This window comes from Ovis canadensis, chromosome 4 (genome assembly GCF_042477335.2).
Source record: "Ovis canadensis isolate MfBH-ARS-UI-01 breed Bighorn chromosome 4, ARS-UI_OviCan_v2, whole genome shotgun sequence".
In the NCBI taxonomy this organism is placed as follows: Eukaryota; Metazoa; Chordata; class Mammalia; order Artiodactyla; family Bovidae; genus Ovis; species Ovis canadensis.
Genome location: NC_091248.1, coordinates 63,079,692 through 63,095,096, shown reverse-complemented (window position 1 = coordinate 63,095,096; position 15,405 = coordinate 63,079,692). Strand labels below are relative to the sequence as shown.

The following is a 15,405-nucleotide window of genomic DNA, read 5'->3' as shown; positions in this document are numbered from 1 at the left end:
ATCTGCTGACCTCAATGAGCTCTGAGTTTAAGCATCATGGAGGCTAGTGACGTTCACTATGTAACTGAAAAGCTTTTGTTTCCATAACGAACATGCATTACTTCTGAGATCAGAAGAAAATAATCTTAAAAAAGAATATAGCTCTAACAATCTGGTCAGCCATTACTGTACAGTACCTACAGGGTCCTTTATGATCTAAAGGGTGGGGGCCGGCAAGCTGGGGCCCAAGACTGGTTGCCTGCTGCTGTATATCAAGCTTCACTGGAAAGACAAACACGCTGGCTGTTTCTGCACTCTGCAGCTGACCTGTGCCACGAGAGCAGATGTGGGTAGTTGCAACACAGACCTTATGGCCTGCAAAGCCTGCAAAATGTATTCTCTGGCACTTTATATCTCCTGGCCCTATATGTTAGACCAACCGCCCATCTAAAGGTGGTAGAAATTCAGACTAAATATCCGATCCCGGTCTTCTAGATTTTTTGTGCTTATCTTTTAATTGGGTTCCTTTTTCTAGCAAATAAAATGCTGTTTGCATGTCACTGCACTCCTGATCCTTTATTTCCATTAACTTCATTCTCTCTGTGGAAGACTGTCTTTTCATGTACTGTATCTGTTCAGGGAACACGGCTTCACGGCTTGCTGAAACACCTGTGAGGTCAGACAGGAGAAAATTCTTTGGCCTTATTCTATTGGCTAAAGTCTGGCAAAGACAAAACAGGGAGTGCTGTTAAGATCAGGAAAGGATTACAGATGGTAAAGATACAACAAAAGCAAACACATGAGGTACTGGACAAAAAATATTCATGAATTAAGAATTACCGGTTTCTAATATAATTCATGACTAGAATCGCTATTTCAGGGATTCCTTCTAGAATTTGTCTCACGGACAGTTATTTTTCAAGTACAGATTAATTTTTCTATTTATACATTTGCACTAAAACCGTTTTCTACATTTTTCTACTTTGAGTAGGATAAAATATACAACAAATGTGCTGATGAGAAGTGCAGTGAGCTACCAGTCCTGTTAAAATCACAGCAGTCTAAAAGTCAGCTAAAACACTACATGCCGCTTTTCCTGCAGATTTCTCCCCCTGAGAACATGAGGCCCCGGGCAGTGCAGAGTCACAGAAAGACACACATGGTGGCCAAGAGACCTGGGTGCTGGGTCGGCCCGCACTCACTTGCGTGACCTTCCAGACTCGCATCACTTTTGTGTGCCTGAGAATTTTCATCTGTCAAAAGGGTGATGAGGAACTAAGGGAAGGCACTATGCACTAATGTAAGGAGGTTTTACAGTCAAAATACCAACTAAACCAAAGTGATTCCTGTACGGTATTTGAGGTTCTCATATACTCCTACTATTCAATACAATAAACAGTGAATTTCTGAGGTGTTTCGTTGATGAAAGCTGCTAATGGTACCAGAATCGTGACTTCAATTTACACGTGAGACCATTCTAAAATCACAGAGTCCCCCTCCAGCCCTGGCTAGTGCAGCCCCTACAGGTCACCAAGGTCTAAGGGATGAAGGGCTGAAGGATTCACAGAGCACGCGGTGCTGATGCATGAAAGGTACCTCCCACAGCCCAGAGCGGGGAGCAGAGCCGACACAGACAGCTGAGGGGCTTCCTGTGAGGCCTCTGAGTAGAACACAGCTGGGCCCAGAGAAGCCAGTGTAACCCAGCAAGTCAAGACTGGGAGATGATCCATGTTCTACACAAACAGGAGAGGCTAAGGATTCCAAACATCTCATAAACGCTTCCTCACTGCTTAAAAGAAGTGGAGAAATGAAGGCTCAGCTCAGGCTGGACTCCTTTAACATTTTAGGGTTGTTACCCAAGTTTTGCTTAAAACATACTACTCTTTGATGAAGTGAAACACAACTTCAGTTTTCTGAAATTGTATTTTCAATATAAATACAAACCTTCTCCCTTAAATAATTTGTCTGCAGAGTTTTTAACAGGCGAATAGAATAATGCATAAACAATTTCTGGAAGGACACACAAATTACTCACTCTGCTGATGAGATGATGCTAAAGCAGTAGGAAGAGAGACTAACTTTTCACCTTAGGTCCCTCTGAATTTGAATTTTTTAAACTATGAGTATGCTTCACTTCATTAAACAATAATAAAGGAAACTTTTTAGAAAATATAATAACAGATTGAGTTATATGGATTCAATATCCCAGATGCTGTATCACACTGCTGTTTTCATGTTGACAAGAGTATCCAATTCTGTGACAGGTGTAACTGGCCCTCAAGTAAACTTAACAGATGAGGAGGCTCCCAGTAAATGACTGAGATTTATTGATTCACCGAAAGTCAACAGTCATCCATACATTATACCTCTTTCCTTGATCTAGCACTGTTTCATTACACAAGTTCAAAGCAGGTTTATAGGCCCAGTTACACAGGAATAAGGGCAGACAGGCAATAGCAATTATTGTATGTTAATCCGTCAGTCTTTATAACACATTAAGATTTTCACAAAAGGTTCATTACATTTCAGGAGCAAAGTTACACAAAACTTACCTATCGATTACATAAAAGTTGTCTCCATCATCACCTTGATCAATTACATGTTCCCCTTCTTTAACCAATTTTTCAAACATGGCATCTAATACTTGAGACATCTGCTCCTATTTTTCAAAAATAAAAGACATAATCTTGTTTATGTAGACCATGTTTTCTTAAAGAACCACAATTAGCTCTATATTTTTGTGAACAAGCTCAAAGAAATGGAAATATCATGACTGCCATTGAGTCTTGTAAAAAAACATACAGAACAGTCCCCTTCTCATCACATACAAACCAGATGATTATATATTTATTCTCATACTCACTACCTGAATAAAAGTAATTATAACTGGTCTATTTCAGAATCTTTGCAACTATCACCACTTTAATACAAAAGGAAACTAACCATCGAATCATCATATACCTTGTGAAATATAACCTTAGCAACTAAAATTATCAGGTTAATAAAGAACTACTGCAAATGCCTTTTAAAGATATCTAAACTTTAAAAAACCTTTCCTATTTTAATCATCACTGAAATTTATAAATATTTAGCCAATTTAAACCATGATGCCAATCCTTCTTGGTTTAGCACTGAAAACAATACAGAACCAAAAAAAAAAAAGAAAAGAAAACTAAAAGTAAAACCAAAAATGATTGTAGCAAACATTCCATCCATGTCCTTTATCACTAAGGTTCTCTTCAGGAAGCAACCATGTACCTCCCTAGGACAGATGTATTAAAACTGAATCCAGAGACATCAAACCTATCAGTCAACAACTATCTTGAAACTTTGTTCTTCTAAAGTGTGCATGACAAGGGTTAAGAATTAACCCTGGATAGTGAGAATAAACTAGAAGGCCAAAGAAATCCTTCTTCAGAACAAGTCCTGGGACAATTCACAGGTCTTTGAAGTTAGAACAAATGGGTATGGAGGAACAGTGTGGTGATAGTAACAGGAAACTCAGAAGCTGTAGGAAGGGTTTACGTCACTCTCTCTGGATATAAAAAGGCAGCAACTCCAACCGCCCAGGCCAAAACCAATTATTACTATAAGCAAATTAAGGATCTGAAGATAGAGGGCAGGGGAGATCCAAGTGGAAAACACAGGTTGAAGAAACAAAATATTCTGGATCAAAAGCACAAACAGACTACATGTGACTCTCTTCTTCTTGAGACCCCATTAATATTTCACAGGGACCATGAAGGTACCACTCCACTCAGATGAGAACAGGAAGAGGAAAAGTGGAGGAGAGATTTCTAGAGCAAAGAGAAGTTACATGAGGGCAGAGAGAGGGTGCCGCTCAGAGATGGGCAGGGGGCCTGCAGCGTGGAGAGGCTGGCCACCTGTCAGAGCACCAGAAGCTCCAGACTGGGAGACACCTGGCCTGGTCAGAATGGGACTGAGGCACTGCTGAAAACAGAGGGACTGACTGGAAGTCCTCTACGATCAGCTGATACTCTCCTCCACATGCCTGCATCCTGAACACAGAACACTAGCAACCAAGTGTTAATCCCAACTCTTCCCAGACAAGATCAGAGTCAGCTTCTTAGGAGAAACTAAGTAAATAAGACAGAACTAGAAGAGTTACGGTGAAGACTGGTGCCCTGGAACGAGGACCTTCAGCTGCTTGGATGAGGGGTTCCTCCACGTGAACAGCTGGCTCCTTGCCACCCAACCAGCACGACACTGATGGTCAGGCCCGCCCCACTTACTCAGGGGTCCTCATCAGCTTTGCATAGCCCCTCTGGGAGCCTACAAGACTAAGATAAACAGCAGTAAAACACCAATGAGCTAGAAAACTCAAGAATAGTTGATAAGCTTTCAGAAAGTTTTACTCTATATACCCAGAGATGTTCAAGATGATGTCATGATCATGAGATGAAAAAAACAGGATTAGAAAAAGTACAAGAGAAAAATAGATAAGCTCAAAACTGAAAACATCATTACCAAATTTTTTTTCCTTTCAACTATTTTAATTTTTAGATCAGTTTTAGGTTCACAGCAAAATGGAGCAAAAAAGCATAAAGAACTGTCCTAAACCCACTGCCTCTCCATGCCTCTCCTCTATTACCATGACCCAGAAGAGGGTACGCTTATTACAAGTGATAAACGTACAATGACATCAATATCACTCAGAGTCCACAGCTGACATCTGGGTTCACTCTTGGTGCTATACACTCAGTGGTTTAAACAAAGGTACCCACAAAGGTAAAAATGTACCCACCACTACAGAATCTTCTGTAAGTAAATAAAGAACTAAGAAGGTAAAATAAAAAACTTCAAAGTAAGTCGACAAATGAAAAGATAAGAGGAACAAAGTGATATCACAGGCAACAAATGTAAGAAAATAATTAGGAAAATAAGGAATGAATTTTCCAGTACCAAAGGATGTAAGTTTTCAGACTGAAAGGGCTCACTCACAGGCCAGCACCTCCACACTCACGTGACAGTGTAGCTTCAGGAAACCAAAGATACAAAACTGACTGCAGGGCTTCCAGTAAAAGAGGGAGGAACCCTTAAAAATATAAAAAAATGTTCAATTTCTCGCAGTTCAGTTCAGTTCAGTCGCTCAGTCATGTCTGACTCTTTGCGACCCCATGAACTGCAGCACACAAGTCCTCCCTGTCCACCACCAACTCCCAGAGTTCATTCAAACTCATATCCATCGAGTCAGTGATGCCATCCAGCCATCTCATCCTCTGTTTTCCCCTTCTCCTCCTGCCCTCAATCCCTCCCAGCATCAGGGTCTTTTCCAATGAGTTAACTCTTTGCATGAGGTGGCCAAAGTATTGGAGTTTCAGCCTCAGTATCAGTCCTTCCAATGAACACCCAGGGCTGATCTCCTTTAGAATGTACTGGTTGGATCTCCTTGCAGTCCAAGGAACTCTCAAGAGTCTTCTCCAACACCACAGTTCAAAAGCATCAATTCTTCGGCGCTCAGCTTTCTTCACAGTCCAACTTTCACATCCATACATGACGACTGGAAAAACCATAGCCTTGACTAGACAGACCTTTGTTGGCAAAGTAATGTCTCTGCTTTTGAATATGCTGTCTAGGTTGGTCATAACGTTCCTTCCATGGAGTAAATGTCTTTTAATTTCATGGCTGCAATCACCATCTGCAGTGATTCTGGAGCCCCAAAAATAAAGTCTAACACTGTTTCCACTGTTTCGCCATCTATTTCCCATGAAGGGATGGGACCATTTGCCATGATCTTAGTTTTCTGAATGTTGAGCTTTAAGCCAACTTTTTCACTGTCCTCTTTCACTTTCATCAAGAGGCTTGTTAGTTTCTCTTCACTTTCTGCCATAAGGGTGGTGTCATCTGCAAATCTGAGGTAACTGATATTTCTCCTGGCAATCTTGATTACAGCTTATGCTTCCTCCAGCCCAGCGTTTCTCATGATGTTCTGCATATAAGTTAAATAAGCAGGGTGACAACATATAGCCTTGACGTATTCCTTTGCCTATTTGGAACCAGTCTGTTGTTCCATGTCCAGTTCTAACTGTTGCTTCCTGACCTGCATATAGGTTTCTCAAGAGGCAGGTCAGGTGGTCTGGTATTCCCATCTCTTTCAGAATTTTCCAGAGTTTATTGTGATCCACACAGTCAAAGGCTTTGGCATAGTCAATAAAGCAGAAATAGATGTTTTTCTGGAACTCTCTTGCTTTTTCCATGATCCAGCGGATGTTGGCAATTTGATCTCTGGTTCCTCTGTCTTTTCTAAAACCAGCTTGAACATCTGAAGTTCACGGTTCACATATTGCTGAAGCCTGGCTTGGAGAATTTTGAGCATTACTTTACTAGAGTGTGAGATGAGTGCAATTGTGCAGCAGTCTGAGCATTCTTTGGCATTGCCTTTCTTTGGGATTGGAATGAAAACTGACCTTTTCCAGTCCTGTGGCCACTGCTGAGTTTTCCAAATTTGCTGGCATATTGAGTGCAGCACTTTCACAGCATCATCTTTCAGGATTTGAAATAGCTCAACTGGAATTCCATCACCTCCACTAGCTTAGTTTGTAGTGATGCTTTCTAAGGCCCACTTGACTTCACATTCCAGGATGTCTGACTCTAGATGAGTGATCACACCATTGTGATTATCTGGGTCATGAAGATCTTTTTTGTACAGTTCTTCTGTGTATTCTTGCCACCTCTTCTTAATATCTTCTGCTCCTGTTAGGTCCATACCATTTCTGTCCTTTATCAAGCCCATCTTTGCATGAAATATTCCCTTGGTATCTCTAATTTTCTTGAAGAGATGTCCAGTCTTTCCCATTCTGTCGTTTTCCTCTATTTCTTTGCATTGATCGTTGAAGAAGGCTTTCTTATCTCTCCTTGCTATTCTTTGGAACTCTGCATCCAGATGCTTATATCTTTCCTTTTCTCCTTTGCTTTTCACTTCTCTCTTTTCACAGCTACTTGTAAGGCCTCCCCAGAGAGCCATTTTGCTTTTTTGCATTTCTGTTCCATGGGGATGGTCTTGATGCCTGTCTCCTGTACAATGTCAGGAACCTCCGTCCATAGTTCATCAGGCACTCTATCAGATCTAGTCCCTTAAATCTATTTCTCACTTCCACTGTATAATCATAAGGGATTTGATTTAGGTCATACCTGAATGGTCTAGTGGTTTTCCCTCCTTTCTTCAATTTAAGTCTGAATTTGGCAATAAGGAGTTCATGATCTGAGCCACAGTCAGCTCCCAGTCTTGTTTTTGCTGAGTGTATGGCACTTCTCCATCTTTGGCTGCAAAGAATATAATCAGTCTGATTTCGGCGTTGACCATCTAGTGATGTCCATGTGTAGAGTCTTCTCTTGTGTTGTTGGAAGAGGGTGTTTGCTATGACCAGTACGTTCTCTTGGCAAAACTCTATTAGCCTTTGCCCTGCTTCACTCCGTATTTCAAGGCCTAATTTGCCTGTTCCTTTAGGTGTTTCTTGACTTCCTACTTTTGCATTCCAGTCCCCTATAATGAAAAGGACATCTTTTTTGGGTGTTAGTTCTAGAAGGTCTTGTAGGTCTTCATAGAACCGTTCATCTTCACTCAGAGGAATGCAAATTAAAATGGAAAGGAGATACTCTTTTTATTCGACTGTTGGATATGGTGCGGGCAGGAGGAGTCCTCCTGAAGATGGTTGATGGAACAGGCCTCCAAGGGAGTGCTGGCCACAGTCAATAACATTTTGAAGGTGTTCCCTGTCACCTCATCATTCCTTGTCTAGGATGTTATTCTATGCACATTTTTGAAATGACATGTGCACAGGCATTTTTTCATTGCAAAATGTGCATCGTAACAGCAAAGAATTGAAAAAACAAGTTTATCAGCAAGGCTCTGTGTAAGTAAGTTTTGTACATCCATACCTCAGAAAGCAATGCAGCTAGTAAGAAAAGAACATGAGGCTTTTAAGATCCCTGTCTCTTACTGGAGCTGCTGGCAAGCATGAGAACACTCAATGAACGGGAACCGGAAGTCTGAAACCCTGCGCTAGGAGGAGCTCCAGTGAACGCACCTGCTGTCTGCTGTCACACTGATGATGTGCATGATTGCAGGGACCAGAACTGGTATGGCTGGGGAGACATTTCTGGAGATTTGGGAACGATGTGAAGACCTGCCTAAGGAGGAGAGCTGTCTAGCGGTGATGGAGCAAAGACATGAGTTCCCTGCTCCTGTCAAGGCAGGCTCCCCACCTTATACATGCTGTCAAAAGGGCTCAGCGTTTTTCAAATTGTTTACTGGAACCCAGGACTTTGTAGAGGCGCTTCAAGGATCAATTCTGTAAACAGCTCTTTTTTTTTTAAACATTTTTTAAATATTGAAACATAGCTGATTTACAGTGTGGTGTTTGTTTCAGGTGTACAGCAAAGTGATTCAGGTATACATATATATTTCAGATTTTTTTCCCTCATAGGTTATTACCAGATATTGAATATAGGTCCCTGTCCTATATAGTAGATCCTGACTGATTATCTGTTATATAGAATAGTGTGTACATGTTAACTCCAAACTCATCCTTGAAGTGTATTCTAACCATTAAATATTAAAACTAAAGTAAATGAACATGTTCAGATGGCTATATACATAAATACAAAATTTTTTATAAAGTGAAATTTCATATAACATAAAATTTACCTCTTTAAAGTGAACATGTTAGTACCCATAAAGTTGTGCAACCACCATCTGTATCTAGTTCCCAAACATTTTCATCACCCCAAAAGGAAACCCTGTGTCCATTAAGCAGTCAGTTCCCATTTTTCTCTCCTACTAGGCCCTGGCAATTACCAACCTGTTTTCTGTCTCTTTTGGATATTTCATATGATGGGGCTTTCTTTGTGGCTCAGACAGCAAAGAATTTGCCTGAAATGCAGGAGACCCAGGTTTGATCCTTGGGTTGGGAAGATCCCCTGGAGAAGGGAATGGCTACCCACTCCGGTATTCTTGCCTGGAGAATTCCCTGGACAGAGGAGCCTGGCGGCCTACAGTACACAGGGTCACAAAGAGTCAGACATACACTGGATTCACACAATATGTGACTTTTAGTGCTTGGCTTACCTTAGTCATTATAAGGTTTTTGAAGTTCAGCTATGTTGTAGCATATATTCTTGTTTAATCACTAAGTTGTATCTGACTCTTTACAACCCCATGGATTGGTAGCCCTACCAGGCTCCTCTGTCCATGGGATTTCCCAGGCAAGAATACAGGAGTGGGTTGCCGTTTCCTTCTCCAGGGGATCTTCTTGACCAGGGATCGAACCCTCATCTTCTTGTTGGCAGATGGTTCTTTACCACTGAGCCACCAGGGAAGCTTCATTCCTTTTCATGGATGAATAATATTCCACTTTGTATAGAAAGTGGAGTGTGGTAAAACTACATGTATGTATATATATTATATGTAAACTTTGCTCTATGTATATACATGCACACAAACACACCACAAATTACTTTTCCATTCATCTTCAATGGGCACTCGGGTTGCTTCCACCTTTTGACAATTGTGAACAGTGCGACTATGAACAATCATATACAACTATTTGTTGGAACACCTTTTTCAGTTCTTCTGGATTTAAACCTAGGAGTGAAACTGCTGAGTCATATGGTAATTCTGTGTTTAACTCTGAAAAGCTATCAACCTATTTTCCACAGTGCCTGAACTATTTTACTTTACCACCAGCAATGTGCTAGGTTCTGATTTCTCCACATCGTCACCAACACCTGTTATTTTCCTTTTTTAAAAAGTGATACCATCCTAGTGGGGGTGAAGTGGTATTTCACTGGGGTTCTGACCTGTATTTTCACTCGTGACTAACCATTTTAACAATCTTTTCATGTGCTTATTGGTCATTTGTATGTTATCTTTGGAGAAAAGTCTATTTAAGAACTCCACACATTTTTAAGTTAGGTTGTCTTTTTGTTGCTGAGTTACTAGTTCTTTCTATATTCTAGATATGAGGCCTTATCATTTATATATGATAGAAATACATATATATGTATTTGTGGTGTGTATGTGTACACTTGATTTGCAAATACTCCATTCTATACATTGTGTCTTTACTTTAGTGCATGATGTCTTTTGATGTACAAAATTTGCTACCTTTCTGAAGTCCAATTTATCTTTTTCTTTTCTTACTCTTGACTTCAGTGTCTGTCCAAAAATACTGCTAACTTGAAGGTCATGAAGGCTTACCCTTGTGTTTTCTTCTAAGAGTTTTACAATTTCAGAGCTTATATATAGATCTTTGGTCCATTTTGAGTTAATTCTTCTACATGAAGTAGAAGTGAAGTAGGAGTCCTACCTTGTTCTTTTGCATGTGGAAATCCAGTTGTCCTTTCACCATTTATTGAAAAGACTATTCTTTCCCAATGAGTGATCTTGGCGTTTTTGTTGAAATCAAATGACTACTGATGTATGGGTTTGTTTCTAGACTATCAATTCTATTCTATTGTTCTATATGCCTATCTGATTTCGGTGCTAACCATCGGGTGATGTCCATGTGTAGAGTCTTCTCTTGTGTTGTTGGAAGAGGGTGTTTGCTATGACCAGTGCGTTCTCTTGGCAAAACTCTATTAGCCTTTGCCCTGCTTCATTCCATATTCCAAGGCAAAATTTGCCCGTTACTCCAGGTGTTTCTTGACTTCCTACTTTTGCATTCCAGTCCCCTATAATGAAAAGGACATCTTTCTTTGGGTGTTAGTTCTAGAAGGTCTCGTAGGTCTTCATAGAACCATTCAACTTCAGCTTCTTCAGCATTACTGGTTGGGGCATAGGCTTGGATCACTGTGATGTTGAATGGTTTGCTTTGGAAATGAACAGAGATCATTCTGAAGTTTTTGAGATTGCATCCAAGTACTACATTTCGGACTCTTTTGTTGACCATGATGGCTACTCCATTTCTTCTAAGGGATTCCTGCCCACAGTAGTAGATATAATGGTCATCTGAGTTAAATTCACCCATTCCAGTCCATTTTAGTTCACTGATTCCTAGAATGTTGATGTTCACTCTTGCCATCTCCTGTTTGACGACTTCCAACTTGCCTTGATTCATGGACCTAACATTCCAGGTTCCTATGCAATATTGCTCTTTACAGCATGAGACCATGCTTCTATCACCAGTCACATCCACAGCTGGGTATAGTTTTTGCTTTGGCTCCATCCCTTCATTCTTTCTGGAGTTATTTCTCCACTGATCTCCTGTAGCATACTGGGCACCTACCGACCTGGGGAGTTCCTCTTTCGGTATCCTATCATTTTCCCTTTTCATACTGTTCATGGGCTTCTCAAGGCAACAATACTGAAGTGGTCTGCCATTCCCTTCTCCAGTGGACCACATTCTGTCAGACTTCTCCACCATGACCCGCCCGTCTTGGGTTGCCTCACACAGCATGGCTTAGTTTCATTGAGTTAGACAAGGCTGTGGTCCATGTGATCAGATTGGCTAGTTTTCTGTGATTATGGTTTCAGTGTGTGCCCTCTGATGCCCAAAACCAGGAGCTGACTGTGGCTCAGATAATGAACCCCTTATTGCCAAATCCAGACTTAAATTGAAGAAAGTAGGGAAATCCACTAGACCATTCAGGTATGACCTAAATCAAATCCCTTATGATTATACAGTGGAAGTGAGAAATAGATTTAAGTGACTAGATCTGATAGACAGAGTGCCTGATGAACTATGGATGGGGGTTTGTGACGTTGTACAGGAGACAGGCATCAAGACCATCCCCATGGAACAGAAATGCAAAAAAGCAAAATGGCTCTCTGGGGAGGCCTTACAAATAACTGTGAAAAGAGAGAAGCAAAAAGCAAAGGAGAAAAGGAAAGATATAAGCATGTGAATGCAGAGTTCCAGAGAATAGCAAGAAGAGATAAGAAAGCCTTCTTCAACGATCAATGCAAAGAAATAGAGGAAAACAACAGAATGGAAAAGACGAGAGATCTCTTCAAGAAAATTAGAGATACCAAGGGAACATTTCACGCAAAGATGGGCTTGATAAAGGACAGAAATGGTATGGACCTAACAGGAGCAGAAGATATTAAGAAGAGGTGGCAAGAATACACAGAAGAACTGTACAAAAAAGATCTTCATGACCCAGATAATCACAATGGTGTGATCACTCATCTAGAGTCAGACATCCTGGAATGTGAAGTCAAGTGGGCCTTAGAAAGCATCACTACAAACTAAGCTAGTGGAGGTGATGGAATTCCAGTTGAGCTATTTCAAATCCTGAAAGATGATGCTGTGAAAGTGCTGCACTCAATATGCCAGCAAATTTGGAAAACTCAGCAGTGGCCACAGGACTGGAAAAGGTCAGTTTTCATTCCAATCCCAAAGAAAGGCAATGCCAAACAATGCTCAGACTACCGCACAATTGCACTCATCTCACACTCTAGTAAAGTAATGCTCAAAATTCTCCAAGCCAGGCTTCAGCAATACGTGAACCGTGAACTTCCAGATGTTTAAGCTGGTTTTAGAAAAGACACAGGAACCGGAGATCAAATTGCCAACATCTGCTGGAAAAAGCAAGAGTTCCAGAAAAACATCTATTTCTGCTTTATTGACTATGCCAAAGCCTTTGACTGTGTAGATCACAACAGACTGTGTAAAATTCTTCAAGAGATGGGAATACCAGACCACCTGACCTGCCTCTTGAGAAACCTATATGCAGGTCAGGAAGCAACAGTTAGAACTGGACATGGAACAACAGACTGGTTCTAAACAGGAAAAGGAGTACATCAAGGCTGTATATTGTCACCCTGCTTATTTAACTTCTATGCAGAGTACATCATGAGAAACTCTGGGCTGGAGGAAGCACAAGCTGGAATCAAGATTGCCAGGAGAAATACCAGTAACCTCAGATATGCAGATGACACCACCCTTATGGTAGAAAGTGAAGAGGAACTAACAAGCCTCTTGATGAAAGTGAAAGAGGAGAGTGAAAAAGTTAGCTTAAAGCTCAACATACAGAAAACTAAGATCATGGCATCTGGTCCCATCACTTCATGGGAAATAGATGGGGAAACAGTGGAAACAGTGGCTGACTTTATTTTTGGGGGCTCCAAAATCACTGCGGATGGTGATTACAGCCATGAAATTAAAAGACATTTACTCCATGGAAGGAACGTTATGACCAACCTAGACAGCATATTCAAAAGCAGAGATATTACTTTGCCAACAAAGGTCTGTCTAGTCAAGGCTATGGTTTTTCCTGTGGTCATGTATGGAGGTGAGAGTTGTACTGTGAAGAAAGCTGAGTGCTGAAGAATTGATGCTTTTGAACTGTGGTGTTGGAGAAGACTCTTGAGAGTCCCTTGGACTGCAAGGCGATCCAACCAGTCCATCCTAAAGGAGATCAGTCCTGGGTGTTCATTGGAAGGATAATGCTGAGGCTGAAACTCCAATACTTTGGCCACCTCATGTGAAGAGTTGACTCATTGGAAAAGACCCTGATGCTGTGAGGGATTGGGGGCAGGAGGAGAAGGGGACGACAGAGGATGAGATGGCTGGATGGCATCACCGACTCGATTCACATGAGCTTGAGTGAACTACAGGAGTTGGTGATGGACAGGGAGGCCTGGCGTGCTGCGATTCATGGGGTCGCATAGAGTCGGACACGACTGAGCGACTGAACTGAACTGACTGATATGCCTAACTGTATGTCAGTAACACATTGTGTTGAATACTGTAGCTTTGTAGTACTTTTCAAAATTTATTTATTTATTAATGTATAGTTGATACATAATATCGGGTTAGATTCAGGTGGTAGAGTAAAAGTTTTGAAATTTGCAAGTGTGAGTCTTCCAACTTTGTTATTTTTCAACATTATTTTGACTTTGTATGGGGCCCCTCTTGTATGTACAATGTTAAAACATTAGACAATAGCGAAACATAATGTGTGTCCATGGTTTAGCTTTATACACATAAATGTTACCAATTTAAACTTTTATAAATAATTTTTAAAAAGAATATGTAATCTCTGTAAATACAAATATACTGTTTAGTTAAAAAAAAAAAAAAAAAGAACCAGGCAGAACACTGTGTAGAGTTTGCTGCCACTAAAATTTTTAAAAGAATTACCTGTATATACATAGCATAACCCTGGAAATATATGCATCTTAGTGGTAAAAGAACTTGACTCCTGAGAAACTGGATTGCTGGGAAACAGGGATAGAAGGGAGATTCCCTTTCACCGACTACTTTTTGTTCCTTTTGAATTTTTGTAAATTACATATGCATATGTTGTTGCTGTTGTTTAGTCGCTAAGTCTGTCCTACTCTTTGCAACCCCATGGACTTAGCCTGCCAGGCTCCTCTGTTCATGGGATTTCCAGGCAAGAATACTGGAGTGGGTTCCCATTTCCTTCTCCAGGGGATCTTCCGGCCAAAGGATTGAACCCCGTCTCCTGAGTCTCCTGCATTGTCAGGCAGATTCTTTACCAATGAGCCACCAAGGAAGCCCATTTATGCATACTGATTTAAATTTAATTAATTAAATTGCCAAATTCTCCATCTGAACCCAGAATGTAATACTGTATCTTTATGTGAGTTAAGAAAAACTTTTGGAAGAAAGATGGTGATCAGTTTGCAGGCAGTGGCTTTCATCCCCTTCCTGGGTCCCTATGTGACCTCTGGCACCTACTTGTGAAAGAACAGCCAGGGCTGGAGATGAAGCCAATGGGTCTGTAAAACAGTGCTTTCTTGATGTGATGCTAATTGGCCCCATGGGGACCAAATGAGTTCATCAATCCAGGCAACATATGGTCACCTATCAAAATTACAAAGTTTGATTAAATGGTTTACAAATATTTTATTTTTGCTTACTATTTATATTTCAACTTGTTTAGAGCAGGTGGAGGGGGAATATCAGCTTCATTGATTAGCTCTAGTCCTGGATGTTAAATGTAAAAAAGGATGAAATATAGTGCTATATAATAACTTTTTGTTATCTTGGAATTAGCTGCATTTTAAAATATTATAAAGCTTAAGAATTCATACACGGATATATGAAAAAGTAATCCCTGCTAAAATACAGAACAATTATTTCTTTTAGAACTTCTCTGTGTGACAGGTATCTGTTCTAGTCAATCAGAATGTTAATTTCCCCATAATTATGCACAGAGTGCAAAGAATGTAGGAAATATTTAATATGCAGAGGCTTATCTCAGGGACTGACAGCTCCTGTAGGAAAACCACATCTTATTCGCCTACAGAATGCAAATTCGAGACTGAGCTCAGTAAAAGGGCCTTGACTCCCTTAAAAAATAACAATTTACTCTCCATTAATGAAAGAGCCTATCATATAGCATAGGACAATTATTTCAGTTTGCCTCAAATTAGAAGTATTTCAGAAGAAACATGGCCTACTGAGTTGAGCATTAAAATATTCATGAAAAGAATAT

The 15,405-nt window shown here is 40.5% G+C and overlaps 1 protein-coding gene across 2 annotated transcripts in view; it reads right to left on the bottom strand.

The window, feature by feature from the left end:
- The window catches only part of PRKAR2B (protein kinase cAMP-dependent type II regulatory subunit beta), a 111,720-nt gene that overhangs the window by 14,336 nt on the left and 81,979 nt on the right, over positions 1 to 15,405 (bottom strand). For both annotated transcript variants that reach the window (XM_069587910.1, XM_069587911.1), the window contains exon 5: positions 2,532 to 2,638. In XM_069587910.1, coding sequence (XP_069444011.1) covers positions 2,532 to 2,638 — 107 coding nt within the window. The remainder of the gene's footprint in view (positions 1 to 2,531; positions 2,639 to 15,405) is intronic.